Source organism: Lactuca sativa, chromosome 4 (genome assembly GCF_002870075.4).
Source record: "Lactuca sativa cultivar Salinas chromosome 4, Lsat_Salinas_v11, whole genome shotgun sequence".
In the NCBI taxonomy this organism is placed as follows: Eukaryota; Viridiplantae; Streptophyta; class Magnoliopsida; order Asterales; family Asteraceae; genus Lactuca; species Lactuca sativa.
Window position 1 is genome coordinate 18,922,184 of NC_056626.2, and position 22,634 is coordinate 18,944,817.

Consider the following 22,634-nt stretch of genomic DNA (forward strand, 5'->3'; position numbering starts at 1 on the left):
ATAGGTACGAGTAGATAAAGCTTTATGTGTTGAGTCATTAATTTGAACACAAATGTTTAGAATAATACCAAATCAACCAACAAATATTATTAAGCATTAAGCATATAACAAGGACTTAACTCAACTTCTTAACTTCTTATCAAAGCTTCTTAAGCCGTATATATATGTATTAACAGTTTTTGGTAGATCAAATCAAACTTGTCCAATGAAACATGGTTTATCCTATGCCTTTAAGAGAGAGAAACAGAAGTACGTAGAGAGAAAACAGACACATTGATCTATATCATAAAAGGTCAATTTGTTTCTAAATGAATATGATTGTTAACAGTAAATCTATTTATATACAGTATATATATAAATTATAATCATGTACCATATGGCAAACTTGGGATTTGTTCAGATGACATCATCTTGATCTTCAAGGGAACGTTTGCGAGCACTCAAGTTAAGCTTAAGGCTTTCTGGTAGAGGAGGTGTTCTTCCTCTCCTAAACAAAACCGCAAGTGCCCTCATCTTCTGGCAAAGATCAAACACCTGAAAATTCATAATTCAAAAAGAATTTATTAAAGTTAAAAAGCAGATTTGAAAAGTCGATGATTGATTGTTGTTAGTTACCGATGAGGCTTCAATCTCTGCAACCCCTTCACAATTTCCTTGCAGAAGGTCACAGTATTTTGCTGCTTCTGTCTCATCCTCAAAAACCTTACAAAACATTTCATTAATGGTGTCAATCGTCAAATGCCTTTAAAAATATCATATCAACATGAGTACATGTACATGAGGATGAGGATATTATGATAAAAGATAACTTACAAGCACTCCATCCCTGACATCTTCAACAAGCATCTGGAACTTATTGGGAGTTGGTTTCTTTGTTTGATTTCTTAATTTACGACCTTTGGAGAACAACATCCCAAGTTCCCTTTCAACTTCACTGTTTGTGAGTTTGGGATTAGAAGAAAGGAGGAGGAGTTATGAAAGTAGTACTGGATGTATGAGAATTTAACAATTAATCAGAAGCGAAACCTGCGATTCATTCTGGTTTTCATAGTGCAGAGCTGGTTTTCCCTTCGGGTTAATACATAAACAGGTTTTGCATCTCCTCTCCATGGATTTGATTCCAGCACTGAATTAATACAGCAGAATAACGAGTGAGTCAAATTCATAGCAGGCACCTTGAAGATCCTAATTTTTAATCTAAGATCAATCTGTGGAGGAGTGAGTTTCAATTACTTGACATATCAATGAAAACAAGCAAATATGAACGATTCGTACAGAAAAAAACTAATCAGAAAGTTTGATGAGAAAAGGTCGGATTTATAATTGAAAAAACAGTGGTCGGAACAATGATGGATAGAATTATACCGTCGTAACTGCTGCTGTCAAAGGTTTGTTGGAGATGACGACGCATGTCGTAAGCACGCGACGAAACTTGTTCAACGAACTCATTAGAAGAACCAGGGATCGTCCCATCCAGTCGTAACGCCTTTTCCACCTCATCATCCTCTTCTCCTTCATCTTCCCCTTTAGTTCCTCCTCGATTTCCTACAGCGTTCAGTTTACACGCCATACCATCGACTCTGCTTCCATAAGGGTGTAGTTTAGGGTTTGAAGGGGTCACGAAGGTTGAGAGATATCGGGAAGGATGACGGTGATCGGGATGAAGGCATGAGGTGGAAAAGGAGGAGGATCGTAGATGGATTCTCCGGCGGTGGTGGTGGTGGTGGAAGGGGGTTCCGGGGGGTAAGACGATTGAGGTAGATACGGAGGAGAGGGATTCCATCATAGAGGCTCTTGCTTGTGCGTGTGAGACGTGTAGGTGTTTATATACAGAGAGGGCGGTAGAGAAGAAGTTGGTAGCGATCGACAGCGTGAACGACTGAAAGACCACCGGAGAATCGAAGGAAAATTGGTTCACTGAATCCCTGGGGGATTCTAATTTCTAATTTCTATTGGTGCAGATTTTTATGTGCCCGAGTTACAACTCACGAGTCAAGCTGAACTACAAAATTATCAGGTATGTACGTAAGTGTGGGGGGTTGTTTGATGTAGCGTCTAACTAGATCAAAAAAAATTGGGTTCAAAAAAAGTCAATTGAAATGTTTGATAAAGATTAAAAAATAAAGGACTCGGTCCAAGTTTTTCATCAGTTTCGGTCCTTTCTTTGCAATCCACGGACCGGGAACAAAAACGATGACTTCCCATTTTGCCCTGTTATTTTTTTTTGTACGCCTCCATTAAAGAAATAGAGAAACCGAAGGCTGAAGTCGTTCACTTCGAGTCAATTTCTTCCCCCGACGAAGCAACCGGAGCAGCCTACTTCCGACGACGAGGTATCTGTTTCTTCCCATCTTGTTCCTAAGTTTATTGGTATCGATTTTTTCTATATAACACCCTATTGGTATCGATTTTTTTCTTTTTGCAGATCTATCTATGAGTTTTTTTTTAGATTTTTGATTGGCTAGTTGTTGCTGTGATTTTATTCTTGTTTTGCTAGGATTTTCAATTGAGTTTTCGTTCCTCTTTTGTTTGATTTTTTGACTGTTTGTGCTTTTTTTTTTGTAGATTCTATATGCTTTTATGTAATTTTGTTATAGAAGTAATGCAAATGGTGTAGCCTCGCTGTTAAAGTTACATTAAAGAATTTCTGGAAGCGTGATCTCTGCATTGAAGCCCCTGCAACAAGCAAAGGCTAATTAATAATATATATTGTGGTTTTTTATAGTTTTTAATTGGTAAGAAGGTGAAGACAAATCAAGAAATATGTTGTTTTTTTCTTTTTATTTTCATTTTTTTAGAGTATTGTATAAATGAAGTTAATTAATAATATATTATGGTTTGAGATTATTGCATAAATGTATTATTATACAAAATGTTTTCGAGGGTAATATAGTCATTTTGCTCAGTCAGTCAGATGCAAAATCAAACAACAAGATTCAGTCTGAAGTTAACTCGATCAGAACTTCTAACCCAATCAACTTCTAATCCAGTCAGCTCTAACCCAATCAACAACTATCAAACGACCCCTCACTTTAGTTTCTATTTTTTGATTAACAGTTTAAAAAGTTATCCTAGAAAAAACAGTTGGAAAAAAAATCTTATTTGTTTGACATTTTGATAGCTTTCAAATTTTTAGTTCTAAAATAAAAACAAAAAACTTCGTGTTTCACAGTATGAGTTTTAAATTTTTATTTTACATAAAAGTTTTCAATTGAAAAACTACTTCAAATAGTTTTTTTTTGGGACTTTGAACTTATAAATTTTATTTAATCTACATATTTAACAGGTCAAAACTAATTCTTTTAAAGTTTATATAGAGTTAAAAGTTACATCTTTCAGTTAACGTTAGTTTTTGCCAAACATGTTCATTGTAATTGTTTTTTTACTTCTCCTTGTAAATTGATAATAAGGTTTTGCTGGGAGTTTTTCCAATTATTTTGTTTTTTGTTTTCTATTTAACATATTCAAATATAAATTCTTAATTTAGAAAAGACAAAATTGCAAGAATGGTCCCTGTGGTATGTCAAAACTAGCATGTTTGGTCCAAAATGGGTTTGGCTCGCAAGGATGGTCCAAAAGTTTGATTTTCTTGCGAGTTTGGTCCGTTTCATAATTGGAAGTGTGTAAAATGACCTATTTGCCCTCTCTATTTTGTTTTCCCTTTTCTTTTTATTAATTTTAATATTTTCTGATTAATAATTAAACAAAAAAGAAAAGAAATACAACCCTACCCCCATCCAACTCCCTTTCTATGATTCCAACTATTCTTGACTGCATCATACTTTGTTTCAAGAAAATGCAAAAAAAAGAAACACATAAATACTAGTCTTGGAGCTCTCAATGATTGAGTTTCTTCTTTTTCTTGTTTGGTTCCTCGTGGAGATTTATCAACTGGAGAAGGGGATCGAACCATCGACTAGGGTCCGTCCGACTGTGATGGTGGTTGTCGTCGTTGAAGCTGCTGTTGCTAGAGGGATGTTGTGGCGAAGGAAAAGCAGTCCTCGACCTGCGAAAAGATGTGGTTGACTAAGGGCGACAAATCGAGAAAACAGGGGAGGCTGCGATCATTGTCGACGATGTTTCGTTGGAGGTGCTTTATGGGGGAAGTGACATCTCGGAGGTGTTTTGTTGGGGTCTGCGTTTGCTAGCCGTAGACAGCTGGTGGTGGTTGAGTTACGACTGTCGGTGGGGTTTGTGCAGTGGTACCAGTGGTGGAATGTCGGCGACCATCAAGAAGATGTGGGTGACCGGTGATGTTTTGGATCATGTCACCGGAAGCAGGTGCTTAGATGCGTAGGTTGGAGGAGGTGGTTGGTTGTGATGTTATGGCTCCGGCGGTGGGGATGAAAATTGTTATCAGAAATTTGTTCCGATCGATTTGTAGGTTTCAAAAGAAGAGAGAGAAGGGGAAACGGGGAGACCATTTTACATACTTGTATCTATTGGAATCGATTTTGGGCCATAAAATTGTTGTCTGAATATGTATAATGGTGGGTCACGATTTACTCGGTTTATTTGAAGATAGATTTGTAGGTGGGTCTCAATTTATCTCTATTCTTTGTTACCAGATTAGCCAAACAAGGAGACCCCCAAAATACAAGGTTCTTTCATCTGGTTTTGAATGTTTTATGTACTTAAAAATTGCTGAACATTCATAGATAGACAGGTGTTTTTGAGTTTTGAATTAGATTTTGGTTATGAATGCTAAATATTTGATGATTTTGATCGAATCAACTTTTCTTTTGCAAGAATTTGAAACAAGAAACAAAAACGATTTTTGATTTTTGATTCTTTTATAGTGGTGGCATCCGGTGGTGGTGGTGGTGGTGGCGGGGAGGGGTGGTGATGGTAGCTGTAGGTGGTGGTTAAAGAAGGAAGTGGTGGACAGTTGAGAGAGAGAGTGTGTGTGTGTGTGAGTGAGAGATAGATCTATTTTCTTTTTTCTTTTTCTTTTTTGATTTATGTAATAAAAAAATTGAAAAATGGGAAATACCAAGGGCAAATCCGTCATTTTAAAAGGTTTCAAAATTTTTGGACCAAAGTCGCAACAAAATCAAACTTTTGGACCACCCTTGTGAGTCCAAACTTGCTAGTTTTGACATACCATAGGGACCATTCTTGCAATTTTGTCTTTAGAAAACACAAAATAGAATATGCAATTGTGATTAAAAAAAAAAAATCAACAATCTACTTAAGTTAATCGTATACTTAACTTCTATTTCTTTATTTTCTCTTTCTATAATAAAAAGTTATGTTTGTTTATATTAGTTATCTTCTTTTATAATAAGAAAATCCTATACTACTTAGTTATTCTTATGTAATTTTTCCTAGGCAAACTTGTACAAAGAAGAACAACATGATATATGGCAAGTCTCACAAATAAGTTTATGAAAAAGTTTTGGTGATGTAAAAACTTATTACAAATATAAAATAAATTAAATATATCATATATCTACATAAAATAGAAATGTAATTATACAAAAATTAAATCTTCTAATAGTATAAACTTTTAGGGGTCATTTTGGTTTCGCACATTGTTTTTACAAGTAATATTTATAGAAATCATTTTCTATCTTAAGTTTATGTGGTAGGAAATAATTAATATGACGAAAAGGTTTTTTTTATTTGTCCTAAAAAAACCCGTTGATTGCATTGCAGATATACATAATTGAACTTTTCATAATATATAACAAAGGCATTTTGATCTTGAACAAAAAAAAAAAGTATGAGTAAAACTGAATCTTTTTCACAAAAATGAATTATTACAGTAAATGGCAAAAAGATGAAAAATCAAAGTTGATGTCAATTTTATAACAAATCTGCAAACAAGGTCTAAAACATAACAACATATATATACATACATACACCCAATATAATATGGTCAAACATGTTTTAGATGTGAGAATCGCTAATGAGTAAGCTTGAAATATAAAATAAAAATAATGGCAAGCACAAGAGCTCCAATCACAGACCCAAGTATCCACTTGTTCTTTGATATCCTTCTTGACATTGCTGTCAACACTTTCTTACTCTTGTCAATCGCATCATCTACTCCATGCAGCTGTCAAATTTACTTTTTTTTTTTAATTATGTTCAAGAAGAAATGACCATTTTATCCTTCCATAACATTCATTAAGTTGGGAAGAAAAGAAACAAAACCCCTATAAATAAAATACCTTTGCATGGGAATTTAGAAGACTTTCTCGTTGTTGATGCAAATCTTGAAGAATTGAGACACCAAGTTCTTCTGTTTCAAACACAGCTCTCCTGCTATCCTTAATTCTCTCACTAGATTGATTTAGCCTCTCAGTTGACATCATCAGTCTATCTCTTTGATCTGAAGAAGCCTGTAATGGGAATTGGCAATTCCAGATTTAGTATATGGGAATAGGCAATTCCAATTCCAGTAGTTAGGAAATGGAGATTTTACCATTCCGGACTCCAGCAACTCTTCATGTGCAGTTAGACTGGATTTAGCTGAAGCAAGTTTCTTAACTTCCCTTTTCAGTTTTGTTAAATCAGATTTGTATTCTCGAAGCTTTGCAAGCAGCATTGCCTTCACACTTGGTTGCAAACTTCTTGCTTCAAGATCCATTTTTCTTATCTGGTACAGTTTTCCATGCGTAAATTACAAACCAGAATTGCAGAAAAAAAAAAAGATAAAAGGACTAGTTATTGTTTACCAGAACATCAGCTTCATCTAATCCAGATAGTAGTTCATTGATCTCTTTGCTTTTTTGCTCTTCGTATCATGATATCACAGGTAAAGGATCAGATCAGTTGTTGATAACACAATCACAACCCAAAAAATTGAACTGAAGAAACTAAATGCAATGAGAGCTGAAAAGAAATACCTCCATCAAGAATAGAACCAGCTGCGTTACATTTTCTGGACAAATTCGCAGACAGCTCACAATACTGTCGCTCGTAGCCTTCGAATACTTCGCTCATCTCTGCCTTTCTTCTACAAAACCCCCCTCAATCACAATCTGCTTCAAATTGAAAACCAACATTACAACGTTGCCTTTTCCAATTAATCATATAAAGTTGTAGATTACTACCAAAATGCAAATTCATCAAATCGAAACGAACGAATCGCCTAGAAGAATCCATCATTTTCGCACAGGAAGAAATTACTCAATAAACTAGTAACTCCAATTTACTGAAAGCACAAATCCATACAGCTAAACCTTAATTTATGTTTCCTAAATCATAACAGCCGAAAAAACCATCGGATTTGTAAAACCCTAATTCGTGATCCGGTCAATATTAGAGAAGCAATCGATCTAAATTACAGATGAAAATGTTAACATAGAGCATGAAGTGAATTGCTTACATGAATTCATTTGCAATAAGATTTGTAACTAAAAGTGTAGATCGATGACTTACAGAGACGAAGAAGAGTATTTTGAGGAAGATCTGATGAAGAAACGATTTTCGTAAACGGTCAGTTGTGAAATAGTACATTCTCCGGATGTGGGGCCATAATATAGTGTCCGCAGGCATCTCGAATGCCGGTAAAAATATAGCTGACTCGATTTCCTAACTGACCCGATGTGAAAAATATTGGCCGTCAATCCGTGATTGTCGATGATTAGCAATGTCTTTTTTTTTTTTTTTTTTTTTTTTTTTATAAATTTCGGTTTGATTGTTAAAAAATTATTATATTATATAATTATTATTAATTTAAAATTATTAAAAAAATAAAATTTAAAATACCATGTAACTGGTAATACATGTTCCATATATGTTCTTTTATTTTCTATTGATTGCCCAGATACAAACTAACGCATTAGTGACATTACTAACTAAAGTTGGGCCCGAAGTTGAGGTTCCTTAGCCTTAGATGCCCTAGGTTGTCCCTCGTAGCTTAGGCCGGCCTTGGAATGTCCCGAGTGAAAAGTGCTAAAAAACTTTATTACATATATTTTTGTTGAGTGTCAAGTTAAATTTAGGATTAAAATTTAATGCAAATAATCAAACATTTTAACACTTGCCAAACATTTATATGTTTAGATTATCAAGAGTCGAATACGTGGTAAGTGTTATTGTTCTAATCGATGATTGTGAAACAAAAAGAGACGAAGAAAGTATTACAGGATTTATCTTATACGGTAAAGTGTTGCTCGATAATATGCGTCATTTATGAGAGAACAAAGGATATTGCAAGGATATTGTCGGAATAAGCATTAAATGTCATAATTAAATTGGTCAATGTTGACTAAAATTAATCTAACTTTACGGAATAAAAGTAAATTTATTTTTTGGGTTGTTCTCAAAAGCTAGAAATGACTTTATGAAGATTAAATCTATTATTTAATTATTCAAATCTAGGTTTATCTGCAAGTTACCTAAACTATAAATAAGACTCGACTTGCAAATTTCGTTCATGACCTTCATGGAATGATGAAAACTGAATTTCATCATTGTTTCCTTTCTCTCCTCTTGTCTTTTTAGTGTTATAGAGTTTTAGGTGTGAACCATTAGAGGCGTGCATACTTGTGGCGCTCGCTTTCCATGGAATTTGAAGATCAAAGGAGATTAACATATTTGATTATGTTAAAGGTATGTATTTTTATCTATGATTTTCGATTACCGTTAGGGTTTAGTTTTGTTTCATAATGTATGTTATTATTAATAGTAAAAATTCATAGGTCATTTTAGGTTGCATGTACCCATAAGTATTTATGTGAAATTTCGTAAGTATATTGCTATTGTAACCTAAAAAACTCAATAGTGGTATTAGAGTCATGATTTATCAATTAGTAGCAAATAAAGATGAAACTAGAAAACCAAAATAAAAAACGATAATTTAAATTACACTACGTGGGCAGCCTTCTGCCACATCGTGGGGACTGTCTGAGTTCAAAACTCGGGGTTTTCTTGCCTTGTGCTGCTTTGTCCTGTTAGTCAACAAACCCGGAAAATCCAACCGATAGGTTGTAGGCCAGGGGTAATCAAATCAGGAGGTTGTGGACCCAGTATGTATTAGGCAATCCAACCGAAAGGTTGTGGGTCAAGGCAATCCAATCGGAAGGTTGTGGGCTAGAGGTAATCCAACCAGGTGGTTGTGGACCCAATATGTGCATTGTATATGTTATGTTGTGTGATAGTTGGAAGAAACTCACTAAGCTTTGGCTTACGGTTTAAGTTTTATGTTTCATGTAATTCAGATGATCGGAAAAAAATAAAGGTGTGATCGTGCACATCTTTATGATTTTATGATATTTGCTTTTGGAATACTCTAATATGTGACTATTATCTTTGAAAACAATGTTTTTGTAAATAGTTATGACTTTTGGTTGGATTTTAAAAATGAAATTTACTGGATGTTACAAATTTTATGCTCTAAAATCACGAACATCTTTGAAAAAATTCATATGTTCGAAAGTAACTTTTTCCTTTCACTAATCTTTTGTATTTTTATAAAATAATTTCCGGTTCCACCAACAATTACGTCATAAACAATATGAGTTACAGGTCCTGGACGATTTGCTTGCTGATATTCTTCGCCAATTTAGGCATTCACATTGTCGTTAGGTAAGAGATTATCAAATCTAACCTACAACCGTCCATGAAGATATACCTATTCCTGTGTACAATCCAAAAGGCTCTACATGTGATGTGGAATGCCCTTGAAAATAGTAATGCTTTTCTCTCTTTTTTTTGATAATTTTTTTAGATAAAATTATATTGGGGTTTACATGAAGGAATATCAAACAAAAGATAATAATTCATTACTTTATATGTAAACTTTATTAAAAATAAAAAGCACTTTTATGTGATAAATATTTTGTAATATATAATGTAAACTTTATTATAAATAATAAAACTCTTTTAAGTGATGACCGTAAGATGAATTGTTTCCTTCTAAGAAAGCAAGATTTAAAGGAGAAAAGTTCAAGGGCCATAGTGAAGATTAAGCTTTTTGATTTCTAACAGAAGATTTAAAAAGCTCTTGTCTTCTTCTATATGGACAAATTATCAAATTTTCTTCTTTTATATGGAAAAATTATCTAAGAGAGACCTCTAAGTAAAGTTTCTAACACTTTAATGCAGTTAATGAAAAAAGTGCATAACTAAACTTTATTTACAAAAAAAAAAAAAAAAAAAAAAAAAAAAAAAAAAAAACATAGTCTCTGCTAAAAACTTAGAAAAAACTCTTTTCGGGAAGTTTTTGTAAATTTAGTCGTTATCTTGTATTTTTGTTAATTTTGTCAAAATATTGAGACATTTCTGATCATTTTCTTATTTTTAACCAATAATCAAAATATTGAGATGATTCTTAGCCTTGAATTAATGTATAATATTATTAACAAACCATTTATAAACATAACACATCTTTTTATTATAAACAAAAAAAAATACAATTGTTGCTAGTTTTTAGGAATAAAAAAGTGGACAAAATACTCTCTTGTTTTTGTTTAGTGACCACTTCAAACTCTCTATATTTGTCTTCTACATTGTTGTTGGGTGTAGTGGTGAGATTATTATGTGGTTGTTCATCTTATGTTTTTAACCTAACTATGACAAAACCTTATATGGTAACAACCATGGGTTGAGAGACATCCATCAAAAGTGAAAAGTAAATTTTGATTAACAAATTCAAGGTATTTTCTAAAGAAAAAAACTGTAAATATTTTAGTTATTGGTTAAAAATAAATTAATTTTTAGAAAGTTTTAATATTCTGACCAAATTAACATACGGCTAAATATACAAAACTAGCCAAAAAAAGATTTTTCAAAGTTTTAACAAGTATTATGTGTTTTTTTGTTAATAAATTTAGGATAAGATTTTTTTTTCATAAACTAAACTAATATTAAAATTTTACAGGAGATTTTTCAATTATCAATTTTGAGAAATGAGAATCGTTGGAAAGGGATCTCGTTGGATGATTTTTTTTTTAAATAGTAATAATTATAATAAAAAATCTCTTAGTTATTTCATATTGCATATAAATCAAAACCGTAAAAAAAAAGTGTCATATGTGATAGTGAGGGACATAATGGTTACAAAATAAACCTTTGGATTAAAACCGTGGATTTTTTTAAACCAAAAGGACTATTTCCGTAATTTACTCTATAAAATTTGAATTCGATATCTAACACGTTAAGTTTTTAGCATCCGTCCAATAACAAACGTTTCAATCACATAAACAAGGAAAAATTTCGATCCCATGGCGTCAGTTTAACTGTCAAATACGTACATTGGGCATATGGTGCTACGTGTTTCCGACATTATCGTAGGTTTTGGAGCCATTTGGATTCTAACAGCAAGTCAACAAATTGCGTTACCTACCTGCTTTCTTCCGATCCGACCGCGTGTTGACCGCCGATAACTCGCAACTCCGTCACCATCACCACCACCAATCATTCAACAGCAGACAACTTTGAAAAGGCAACGAAAGGGCTATGTACGATTTCTTACTAATTCTGTAATTCATTCACGTTTCTGAAGTCGATTAAATAATCTGCTTTTAATCTATTCAGTTCTCACTGAGTGATTTTAGCTTTTCCGAAATCCTTTTGTGAAATTGTTCGTCTGGAATCTATTTGAGTTGTAAAGCCACTGTAGATCGATTTGTAATTGCGTGTTAGGGCTGTTAAATCTATTGATTAATTAAATAATTAGTCAACGCCTTGAATCTGTCTGCAGCTCTGCTGATGATTCTCACTAATCCGTGAGTTTCTTGAGCAACGATTTGGGATTACCAAATGATTGTCTCTGGTCTTCTAACGTCTGTTTCAATCAATTTCGCGCTTTGTTCAATCTTCTTCATCTTGTATTCGGTGTTGAGGAAACAACCTGGAAATTACAAAGTATATGCTCCACGTTTGCTTGCTGAAGGGAGAGCAGAACGACCGAGTCGATTCAAAATATTCAGGCTGCTACCAACTGCTGGTTGGATATGGAATGCATGGCAGCCTTCAGAAGATGATCTGTTAGCATATTCAGGACTCGATGCTGTGGTGTTCATGCGAATCATCATCTTCAGGTGATTTCAAAATTCAAACACACTAAACAGTAACATATGAAGCTTTTAGGTTTTAATATCTGCTTTTTTCCTAATTGATGTTTATGGTTGTTCTCACTTTTCAGTTTAAAAGTGTTCAGTATTGCTGGATTTATTGGAATCTTTGTTCTAATTCCTGTGAACTGCTCTGGAAATCAGCTGCAAAACATCGATTTGATAAACATATCAAACAATTCACTGGAAATATTTAGCATTTCGAATGTAAACAATGGGTCAGACAGGTAAAACTTGATATCATAAAAGGTGAGAAGATATCTCATATCTGACATATTCCCTCTAATCTTGTTGCAGTTTATGGATACATGTAGGTGCTGTATATCTACTCACCATTATTGTGTGTTACCTTCTCTTTACAGTAAGTCATACATTAATTATCAGAAAACAAGTTAAGTGTCCATTTTTATATGACCTAATGTAATGATCTTGTTTTGTTTTCATCCTTTAGGAATATAGATATATAGCTTCAAAGAGGATTGATTATTTCTGTTCATTAGAACCTCAACCAAATCAATTCACTATCCTAGTCAGCAATATACCTGTTCCAAAAGGGAGCACTGTTGGCCAGAGTGTTGAAAAGTTTTTCACTGAAAATCACCCCAACACATATCTATCTCATGTCGTGGTTCATCGAAAGAGCAAAATGTGGACTGTAACTGTAAGTTATTTCTCATATTTTTATAAAAAAAAAAAATACACTTTGAATCTTTGAGGCCATTTTCCCAACATAGTCATAAATTTTCATTTATTACAGAATGCTGCAAAGAAGATCTACAGAAGGATTATGAATTCCATAAAGTCAGCAAATGAGCCACAGTTCATGCATTATGGTCATTTAGAGGCGAATGTGAAAAAGGACCATTCAAGAGAGGTAGACATGAGTTATATTACTTTCTCTTCTATTTATGATGTTTTTTTTTTTGTATTGATTTCCCATTTTTGATTAATTTTATTGATAAGAAAGGAAGTGAGAGCTGCGTTTGTGTCTTTCAAGTCACGTTATGGTGCTGCAGTTGCTGTTCACATGTTACAAGCAAATAATCCAACCCAATGGCTAACTGAGCCAGCACCTGAGCCACAAGATGTGTATTGGCCATTCTTTTCTTCAACATTCATGGGAAGATGGATTTCTAGACTCGTAGTCATTGTAGGGTGTATGCTTCTTACAATTGTATTCCTTATTCCAGTTTTTATAGTTCAAGGACTCACAAATCTTGCTCAACTCGAAACTTACTTCCCCTTCCTCCAAGGCATCCTTACCATGTAAGTACTTTCAGGCATCCATCCAAATACAAACACAAATACAAATACAAATACAGATAGAAATAGAAATAGAAATGGTGGATTAATTTTTTGTGAATTGGGATGTGAATGTGATGTGGCAGGTCGATTGTGAGTCAAGTAATCACGGGATACCTTCCAAATCTGATACTTCAAGTATCACTGAAAATAGTTCCTCCAATTATGAAACTTTTATCTTCAGCACAAGGCTACATTTCCATTAGTGAGATCGAAAGAAGCGCAACTCACAAAGTAATCTGGTTTACTGTTTGGAATGTCTTCTTTGCAAATGTTCTATCTGCCTCAGCCTTCAGTCTCATTTTCATATTTCTAGAATTCAAAGACATTCCTTCAAAGCTAGCTGTCTCCGTACCCGCCCAAGTAATAAAAAAAAAAAAAAAAAAAAATTATATCCATAAATTTTCAAATTCATTTTCCATTAAAATTTAATTATATTAATTTTTATTTCAGGCGTCATTTTTCATTGCTTATGTTATGACATTAGGGTGGACGAGCACCTCATCAGAACTCTTCCGTGTTGTTCCTTTCATTGCAAGTCTAATAACCAAACCCTTTGTTAAAAATCCAGATGATTTCACAGTTCCATCTTTTCCTTATCATCAAGACATTCCGAAAATTCTTTTTTTCGGACTTTTGGGGTTTACGTATTTTTTTCTTGCTCCTCTCATTATTCCTTTTCTCTTGGGTTACTTTTCTCTCGCGTACATCATTTATCGTAACCAGGTTGGTTTCGCTTCGACTTTCATAAATCATATACTTTTTTTATTTTCATGTATATTAAAAGTGTAACTTTTATGATGATAAAATGTAGCTTTTGAATGTATACGCGCCAAAGTATGAATCTGGAGGAAAATTTTGGCCGGTTGTTCATGACTCGACTATTTTTTCACTTGTTTTGATGCAATTCATAGCATTTGGGATCTTTACTTTGAAGAAGCTTCCTCATTCAACAAGTGCGACTCTTCCTCTTCCGATTCTCACTCTTTTGTTCAATGAATATTGTCGAAAGCGGTTTCTACCCATTTTTATGGCCTATTCAACCGAGGTATATCATATCATAATGTTAATATTCTTGAAAAAATAAATTACAAAATTGGTTTCATTTGTTGCAGATATGGCCCATGACCATGAGTAGTTAAATACTTAAATCTAACTACTAATTGTTAGTTTTTCTAATTTGGACATTTTTCCCTTGGAACAATCCCGGAAAAATAGTATACCCCAAAGACCTAAAATGTAGTAACTTACTGTTAATTATCTTTAAAAGATGTACGTTTTTAAATTATTTTACATCTTGAATATGATAGTTTTCATGGTTAATTTCATATATGGGTAACGAACTATTTTTTTTTCCCCACAAAATATCATTGTTTTAAAGTACTATTAGAAAGTAAGAAAAACAACCGGAACATTATATTTACAAAATATCATTAGTTTTATAATAATCCAGATAGTTTATTACCTATTTATGACATTAACCATAAGTTTTAACAATAAACTTTTATGACATTAACCGGTAGGTTTAACAATAAACTTTTTATAGTATTTTTAATTTAACTATTAAATAAGTTTTTTTACATTTTTTTTGAAATATAACTACCTAACTATGAGTAAGGTAGAAATTTGGTTATTATTTTTTCAGGTTTAGTCCAAGGGTAAATTGGTCATTTTAAAACACAAACTAATAACCGAGTATCTAGATTTAACGACAACTCAAGGACCATATCGGACCGGACATGTAGTTTCCATGATGTCACAAGGACCAATTTTGTAATTTACTCTATTAAATAAATAGAAATAAATTCTTGCTACTAAATGCTTTTTTTTTTTGGGTGTAAAGACTTTATTAAAGAAAGACAGAGAAGATAGAAATCTACCTGGAATGGCTCGGTTTTTGGGGCAACTTGATGTGGTGTATTATGACCCTGCGTTAGTGCCTCTTACGTATTCTAGAAGTCAAGATGCTCTTCATGAACCCCTTATACCTACACAACTTCGACGCTAAAATAATATATAATGTACTTAGTCTTTTAAGATGCTAGTTTAAGTCATCATGATATTTGCGAAAAATCAGATTTTTTTTTTGATAAACCTCAATTCTTTTTTATGCTTGAAAATCTTGTAATTATGTGTTCGAGTTGTAATTTGTAAAAAAGCGTTCTTGTTATGTGCTCACAAATGTTGAATTTCATAATGTTATTTCATATGTAACCTCAAAATGCTCACAAATGTTGAATTTCATAATGTTATTATTAGTAAAGAAAATTTAGATATGTTGGTTTTATAAGTTAAGGACTTTACCTGGATATTTATACAATATTTTACTTATTTTTTCACCAACTACTCACACTTTAAAATCTATTATAATAAATGAAGGTTTTTTTTGTCACATGTCCTTTTCTCCTTCATTTGGACACATGTCATTTTCTAACATTTTTTAATTTTATATTTTCCACTTGTTATTTTATTGTATTTTTCATTTTATTAAATTAAAATTACACATTTAATATGTAAGGTAATATATATGTAAGATATTTATTAGAAATGATTTATATATGTAATGTATCTAATACATTAAAGCCTCTTTAATTTTAATAATTCAAAAGACTCCTCATTTTTCTTATAAATTCTAACTTTTCAAATTGTTAATATTTCCTATTTAATTTTTTAAAATAAACTCATATAATACATGGGTCTCACTCCTAGTTGACAAATATTACAAAATTAAATGGTTGGATGTGCTTTGAGGCTTTGAGACTTGAGTAGCATTATTCTGTTGGGCCTAAAAACTCTTGCTCATTGGGTCAAGCCCATAGAGTAGCATTCCATTCGCATTATATGTATTTGTATTTTTGTAGTGAATTATCAAAAGTATACAAAAAATGCTTAATGACATTTTATGTGGACGAAGTCTTTGGAAGACTAATGCATTTATAAGTCGTAACTACAGTTGGATGCAAGTCCCCTTTGAAATATGATATAAAAACAATACCGTCAATATATAATAAACTTGTTATCTAGTTCAAAGTTAACTTACATAATATTTCAGAATTTCAGAATGTTCTACTTATTTTGTTAGAATACTAGATGTAAAACACATGTATTATATGAATTTATTTAAAAGAAAAATTAAATATGGAATTTTAAACATTTAAAAGTTTGAATTTATAAGAAAATTAGAAGAATATTGAATTATTAAAATTAATGTTTTCTCTTTAAAATTTAAACAAATAATTTAAATAAATAAAAAAATAAAACTAATGAGGTTTAATTTAGAAAATTTTAAATTAAAAAGAGAGTCAATTAATGAAATTGATATGTATTTATTATTATAATTATTACATTTAAATATTATATAGAATTTGATAAAATGAAAAAAAAAACCCACAAAATATCATGTGGAAAAAATTTAATTGAAAATAACCACAAAATGACATGTGGGCAAATGAATGAAAATGTGACATATGACAAAAAGATTTTCATTTATTAGAGTAGATGGTAATATTTATTAATTTTTAATATATATATATATATATATATATATATATATATATATATATATATATATATATATATATATATATATATATATAATTTAGGGTTTATATGTCTGTTAATCTCTTGACCCCGATTAGTTATTATCAAATGCTTTTTACAATCTTGATAATATACATACGTATACATATTATACCAAAGTTTTTTAGTAATGGTATCTGCAGTACATTATAAAAATAATTTCATAAAACATAGTATTACAAAAACAACACCATCAACATCATATATATGCATCTAAAATCATATCTATGTTAACATTTTGTTTTTAATATACAACCATAAAAACAACACCCACAATCTCAAAAGAAGATGGTGAGGAAAAGATATTTGATATAGGAAATGAAGATCTGCAATAACATAATACAAAAGCCGATTATAAATTTAAATTATATCGAAAAAATTTTATTACTGATACAAATAATGAACTAATGATTATATATTTGAATTATATCCAAAGTTGAATAAATATCAATATTTGGTTTCCTTTTACATTGTTAACGCATTCGACTAAAACAATGTCACTTTTGGAGTAATCAAAGAGATATCCTGAAGGGGATTACATATGATGGTGACCTATGGTTTCTTGAGTGGATAGGGAATCAACATTGTGGTTTTATTGGAATTCATATGTACAAGATTTGTTTCATTAGTATCGAAACAATGCAATATAGGATAAACCAAATTCTCAACATCTAATAATATATGCTTTGTTTTTATTTCTTTAGGTTACTGATGGTACGCATATTTTAAGGGTTGGTTTGATAATACTCATGTTTATTTGTTTTTGTTTTTGCTTTTTTTTTTCTTAATTAAAAGTCCTAAAACTAATAATAGCAAATTTATAGTTTAAAATCATATATAAACTTTCAGCTTTGATATCTTGACTTTGGAGGACTATAAGTCAATGAATATAAAACTAATAATAGCAATTTTATAGTCTAAAATCATGTACAAACTCTAAACTACACGTTGAAAAAAAACCGCATGTCAATCGGAGTTGAAACGAATGAGATATGTCTCTTTTAAACATTTCACAAAAACTGGTTCTGGCCCTAAAAGTGGTTCCGGTTCGTAACACCGGTTCCGGTTTTCCAGTTCTAAATCTCATCCCTAATCTAGTCCAGTGATATCCGGTATTGTCCTCCCTTTTTAAGGTTGATGGTTCAAGTTCCGTTATGGACATAGGTGTATTTAAGAAGTCTAGTTTAGAAGTAGGTTAAGGTTGAGGGTTTAAGTTCCGTTATGGACACAAGTGTATTTAAGAATTGAGTTTAGGAGTAGGATAATTGTTTTTCAAAAAAAGTAAATACCACTCGGCATCATCAATTTAATTTTTAGAGTAAGTTACACGAATGGTCCCTATGGTTTGGGATAATTTGAATGTTTGGTCCCAAACTTATTTTTTTACTCGAAAGGTCCCTATTGTTCTTTTGTTACGACTTGGTCCATACTATTTGTTTTTGTTACGCGTTTGGTCCCTATCTTACATAAAAAGACTATTATTTAAATAGAGAAAAATCGTAGGGTAGGTAAGGTAAGGTGAGAGAGTGTGGTTGAGGGTGTGTTAATTTAAATAGATTAAAAAATCAAGGGTAAAATAGTCTTTTTAGGTAAGACAGGGACCAAATGCGTAAAAAAACAAAGAGTATGGACCTTTTGAGTTAAAAATAAGTTAGGGATCAAACATGCAAATTACCCTAAACCATAGGGATCATTCATGTAATTTACTCTAATTTTTATATTCATTTTTTCAGTAGATAAAATAATAAATGAAACAAATAAAAATGTTAGATTTAATTAAAAATGTTGCATCAATTTAATTTTCACCTTCAACATTTGCATCTCCCTTCGTGTAGAAAAGCGATTTTGGAGATTTATGCAACTCATACTAAGTGTTCAAATAAGTAAAAGGTTTAGAGTTATGATGAGATTTTTTGTATTGTTTGAGCGACGCATTGAGGACCTTGTAGTCATTAATCTTATTTGGATGTGTATTTTTGAGGTTTTGTACTTATAAATGTCGTTGAATTCACGTATTTTTAACCTCATATCGCGCTATCTTGATAAAAACCCGTTGAGATGCCGATAAATAATTTTATTGTAGAAATGGTTTAGAATACTCTCAAAATGCATCTCTTCACTTTGGAAGGTTTTTAGACAAAGAAATCACTTTTTTCTTGTTCCTCCTAAAATTGTTAGGTTTGGAAATTTGATTATTGTAGAGTTAAATCCTTATAAAAATATTTTAATTTAAAATCAATTGATTATATATATATATATATATATATATATATATATATATATATATATATATATATATATATTTTAAACTATCATAACAAGGTATATATATAAGGAGATGATCAAATGAGAATACCTAAAATGTTGAGAACGCGAGAAAATCGTTCCATAAGGAAGTAAAAGGAATTTTACAATGTAATTAAATATGGATAATTAATGATTTCCTACAATCATGAAATGTTGTCTAATTAATTGATTTTTACCTAAATATAATAAATGACTTTAATCTATTTTTAATCAAATAGATTATTTAAAAAAAAAAAAAAAAAAAAAAAAAACTCTTTTACCATGATTAAAAAACATTTTTTTTTAAATTTTTTTACTAGTATGTCAAAAAATTGATGAATTTGTCATTTCAACCGAATATGTGTAATCATAAAAAAATAAAACATATTTGTAATTATATATGAATCCACTGTAATCGTGCATGAATAGATGAATTAAGTTGTAATAATAAACGAATATAACGCAATTTATAGAGAAAAATTACAATACAACTATAATTATAAATAAATAAAAACATATTGGATATATATCTAGATTATACATATATTCATAAATAACAGTAACACAAAAAGTTACAATATAATACATATCTATTTTTCTATAATCACATATGAATACAACATAAACAAACATTCGAATAAAAATAATTAGCTATTATTATATAATCATAAATAAATAAGGCGATATCTTTTCCACTTTGTATTGTTTGGTTGTATATTACCACTCCAACATCCCGTTTGTAGATGTATCTCGATTTCCTCTACACACTGTCAAATAAAGAAATAAATACAATTAACAATCAATCAAATGAAAATGATTTAGAAAAACACATATGACGTCAAATTATAAATGAAGAGACGTGAACAAAATAAAAAATACATATGAATTCCTATAATTGTAATTATATTCATACATGAATATATCACATATGAATACACTTCTAATCATAAATTAATATGAGACATGAATAAAAAATAAAATACATATGAATTCCTATACTTGTAATTATATTCATACAGGAATATATATATATATATATATATATATATATATATATATATATATATATATATATATATATATATATATATATATATATATATCATTAACAAAAAATGAATACACTTTTAATCATAAATTAATATCATAGTATAAATTACTTTTAGTTCTAAAATTGTTTGATCCCCCTAAATCTTTATATCAATCGAGAAACAACTGAGAAGAAGTGAAGGGAAAACAAAAAATAACTCACCTGCAGAAGCAATGCTTAGAAAAGTTAAACAAAACCATAAGCACTTAAAAGAAGAAAATGATTTGTTGACGTCATTATCTTTTCTCTATTAGTTATCTTTGATCCGTTAGTTATCTAGTTTCTTGAGTTGGCATATTTATCTTTTCCTAGCTTATCTAGGTTTTCTTTTGTTGAGTATAAATACTTTTGGGCCGTTTATTTTCAGTTGATGAATAAGAAAACACAGATTACAATTTTTCTGTCAAATTTGTCATGGTATCAGAGCAGCTTTGGAAGATCTGATCGGATTCGATGACTGGAGGTGGAGAAAAGCCCAGTTCCTCAAGTGAGAAGACCGTGATGGATATTTCATCACCATACTTTCTCACCACGGCTGATCACCCCAGACAGAATTTTACTGGAGAGAGTTTGCTTCAGGACGGAAACTATAGCGATTGGCAATGTGAGATGACTAATGCACTGCTTGCCAAGAACAAAATTGGCTTCGTCAATGGTAGCCTACCCATGTCTAAAGAAGACTCAGCAGACCTGATGAACTGGAAAAGGTGTAACGCTATGGTGAGAGGATGGTTAATCAGTGCAATGGAAAAGGAGATCAAAGGTAGTGTCAAATATGCCATAACAGCCCGTGACATATGGATGGATCTTGTAGAAAGATTTGGAAAAGAAAACGCACCACGAGCTTATGAACTTAGAAGAAAGGTCACAACAATACGTCAAGATGATCCGACTGTTTCTGCCTACTACACGAAATTAAGAAGTATATGGGATGAAGTTCAATCTATAAGCCCCACACCGACCTGTACATGCAATGGATGTTCCTGTGATGTTGCAAAGGAGTTTTTGAAGATACGTGAGAAAGAGAGACTATATGACTTCTTGATGGGTTTAAAGGAGGAATACAATGTGGTCAAAACACAAATATTTAGTACTGATCCTCTACCTATCCTAGGTGTCACATACCACTTGGTAAGTCAAGATGAGCAACAACGACATGTTGCAATGGCTCATTCTTCCGGCAACGACACAGCAGCTTTTCAAGTTTCAGGAAAGCCCAACAATAAAGCATTTGGCAAGGGAAACTCTTAATCGTCGAACAACAGTAAAAGAAAAAACAATGACCGTTGGTGTACACACTGTCAAAAGTCCGGACACACGATGGAGGGTTGTTTTGAACTTGTTGGTTACCCGGAGTGGTGGACACCGAAGGGAACTAAACCACAAAATAACAAAGCTAAGGTATCACCACGCGCTGCTGCAACAACTGCTGGTGAGAAACATATGCCAAACATAACGAAAGAAGACTATGATAAGTTACTCAAGCTTTTGCATGCCACACAAGTCAACGAAACTGCTCGTGTCACTGCCAACATGACTGGTAAGATTTCTAATCTGGTTGAGCCTTGGATCATTGACTCGGGTGCTAGTGATCACGTTGCCCACCATGAAAATTGGTTGAAGAACGTGAAAATTAATCCTAACTATACTTCTGTAACTATTCCAAATGGAGAATCTGTGGCTGTTAAGAAAATAGGAAACATTCACTTATGTGATGAGTTTAAATTAAGAGATGTGTTGGGTGTACCAGGTTTTAAATGTAACCTGGTATTTGTGAGCAAAATCACTAGGGACTTAAACTATTTTTTGACCTTTTTCCCGGATAAATGCCATGTACAGGACTTAGTCTCGAAGAACCTGATTGGGTCGGGTAGAGAGAAAGATGGATTGTACTATTTGGAGCCATTTCGGGGTAAAGAGGTGGCCATGTCGGTTTGGAGTAAACATGAAGTTTGGCATAAAAGATTCGGACATGCATCTGATGCAGTCATCAAGAAAATACCACAGATAGGAAGTATAGGAGGTTCTAGTTATGAATTTTGTGGTTCTTGTATTCGTGCCAAACAGAGCAGATTACCTTTTCCTCTTAGCTTTGCAAAAACTACTAGTTACTTTGATTTAATTCATGTTGACATTTGGGGTCATTATCATCATGCTTCTTTTAGTGGTGCACATAACTTATCTATTGTTGATGATTATAGCCGTGGTGTCTGGGTGTACCTCATGAAAAACAAGTCTGAAACACCATACTACTTGACTATGTTTTACAACATGGCTGAAACTCAATTTGAAAAACATATAAAGAGGATTCGAACAGACAATGGGTCAGAGTTCCAATCTAGATTTAT

The 22,634-nt window shown here is 31.9% G+C and overlaps 4 protein-coding genes across 8 annotated transcripts; 2 read left to right on the forward strand and 2 right to left on the reverse strand.

Annotated features, from left to right (window-relative positions):
- Positions 1-254: 254 nt before the first annotated feature.
- LOC111880170 (uncharacterized) lies at positions 255-2,012 on the reverse strand. Of its 2 annotated transcripts, none has more exons than XM_023876575.2 (5): positions 1,366-2,012; positions 1,027-1,126; positions 814-934; positions 616-702; positions 255-534 (listed from the first exon to the last, which is right to left on the reverse strand). In XM_023876575.2, exons 1-5 carry the CDS (start codon positions 1,784-1,786, stop codon positions 397-399), a joined length of 867 nt encoding a protein of 288 aa, XP_023732343.1. In that variant the 5' UTR covers positions 1,787-2,012; the 3' UTR covers positions 255-396. The 2 variants fall into 2 exon arrangements, with proteins under 2 accessions (XP_023732343.1, XP_023732359.1); XM_023876591.2 differs by having other exon boundaries at positions 1,027-1,208; positions 1,366-1,666.
- Positions 2,013-5,785: 3,773 nt separating this feature from the next.
- On the reverse strand, positions 5,786-7,530 carry LOC111880187 (vesicle transport v-SNARE 12). 3 transcript variants are annotated; one of them, XM_023876595.3, is made up of 6 exons: positions 7,390-7,530; positions 6,855-6,989; positions 6,684-6,742; positions 6,431-6,604; positions 6,177-6,347; positions 5,786-6,061 (listed from the first exon to the last, which is right to left on the reverse strand). In XM_023876595.3, the coding sequence occupies exons 2-6, from the start codon at positions 6,949-6,951 to the stop codon at positions 5,909-5,911; spliced, it is 654 nt and encodes a 217-aa protein (XP_023732363.1). In that variant the 5' UTR covers positions 6,952-6,989; positions 7,390-7,530; the 3' UTR covers positions 5,786-5,908. The 3 variants fall into 3 exon arrangements, with proteins under 3 accessions (XP_023732363.1, XP_042756784.1, XP_023732370.1); XM_042900850.2 differs by having other exon boundaries at positions 7,337-7,440; XM_023876602.3 differs by lacking the exon at positions 7,390-7,530 and adding an exon at positions 7,062-7,159.
- Positions 7,531-11,142: 3,612 nt separating this feature from the next.
- LOC111880201 (CSC1-like protein At1g69450) lies at positions 11,143-15,553 on the forward strand. 2 transcript variants are annotated; one of them, XM_023876615.3, is made up of 11 exons: positions 11,143-11,414; positions 11,657-11,996; positions 12,101-12,256; positions 12,327-12,390; positions 12,481-12,690; positions 12,787-12,903; positions 12,997-13,295; positions 13,418-13,694; positions 13,785-14,057; positions 14,146-14,379; positions 15,175-15,553. In XM_023876615.3, the coding sequence occupies exons 2-11, from the start codon at positions 11,716-11,718 to the stop codon at positions 15,337-15,339; spliced, it is 2,076 nt and encodes a 691-aa protein (XP_023732383.1). In that variant the 5' UTR covers positions 11,143-11,414; positions 11,657-11,715; the 3' UTR covers positions 15,340-15,553. The 2 variants fall into 2 exon arrangements, with proteins under 2 accessions (XP_023732383.1, XP_052626118.1); XM_052770158.1 differs by lacking the exon at positions 11,143-11,414 and having other exon boundaries at positions 11,421-11,996.
- Positions 15,554-20,739: 5,186 nt separating this feature from the next.
- LOC111880571 (uncharacterized) lies at positions 20,740-21,537 on the forward strand. Its single transcript, XM_023877006.1, has one exon. The coding sequence runs from the start codon at positions 20,740-20,742 to the stop codon at positions 21,535-21,537; it is 798 nt and encodes a 265-aa protein (XP_023732774.1).
- The last annotated feature ends 1,097 nt before the right edge of the window (positions 21,538-22,634 follow it).

Bases quoted from the DNA above. Each gene is read 5' to 3' on its own strand.
- LOC111880170 (XM_023876575.2), bottom strand. From the start codon at position 1,786: ATGATGGAATCCCTCTCCTCCGTATCTACCTCAATCGTCTTACCCCCC. The intron at 935-1,026 runs GTTTCGCTTCTG...ACTCACAAACAG, and splicing joins AAAACCAGAATGAATCGCAG to TGAAGTTGAAAGGGAACTTG. The intron at 703-813 runs GTAAGTTATCTT...ATGTTTTGTAAG, and splicing joins ATGTCAGGGATGGAGTGCTT to GTTTTTGAGGATGAGACAGA.
- LOC111880187 (XM_023876595.3), bottom strand. From the start codon at position 6,951: ATGAGCGAAGTATTCGAAGGCTACGAGCGACAGTATTGTGAGCTGTCT. The intron at 6,743-6,854 runs GTATTTCTTTTC...CATGATACGAAG, and splicing joins TGGTTCTATTCTTGATGGAG to AGCAAAAAAGCAAAGAGATC. The intron at 6,605-6,683 runs GTAAACAATAAC...AAACTGTACCAG, and splicing joins TAGATGAAGCTGATGTTCTG to ATAAGAAAAATGGATCTTGA.
- LOC111880201 (XM_023876615.3), top strand. From the start codon at position 11,716: ATGATTGTCTCTGGTCTTCTAACGTCTGTTTCAATCAATTTCGCGCTT. The intron at 12,904-12,996 runs GTAGACATGAGT...TTGATAAGAAAG, and splicing joins AAAAGGACCATTCAAGAGAG to GAAGTGAGAGCTGCGTTTGT. The intron at 14,380-15,174 runs GTATATCATATC...TTGGGTGTAAAG, and splicing joins TTATGGCCTATTCAACCGAG to ACTTTATTAAAGAAAGACAG.
- LOC111880571 (XM_023877006.1), top strand. From the start codon at position 20,740: ATGACTGGAGGTGGAGAAAAGCCCAGTTCCTCAAGTGAGAAGACCGTG.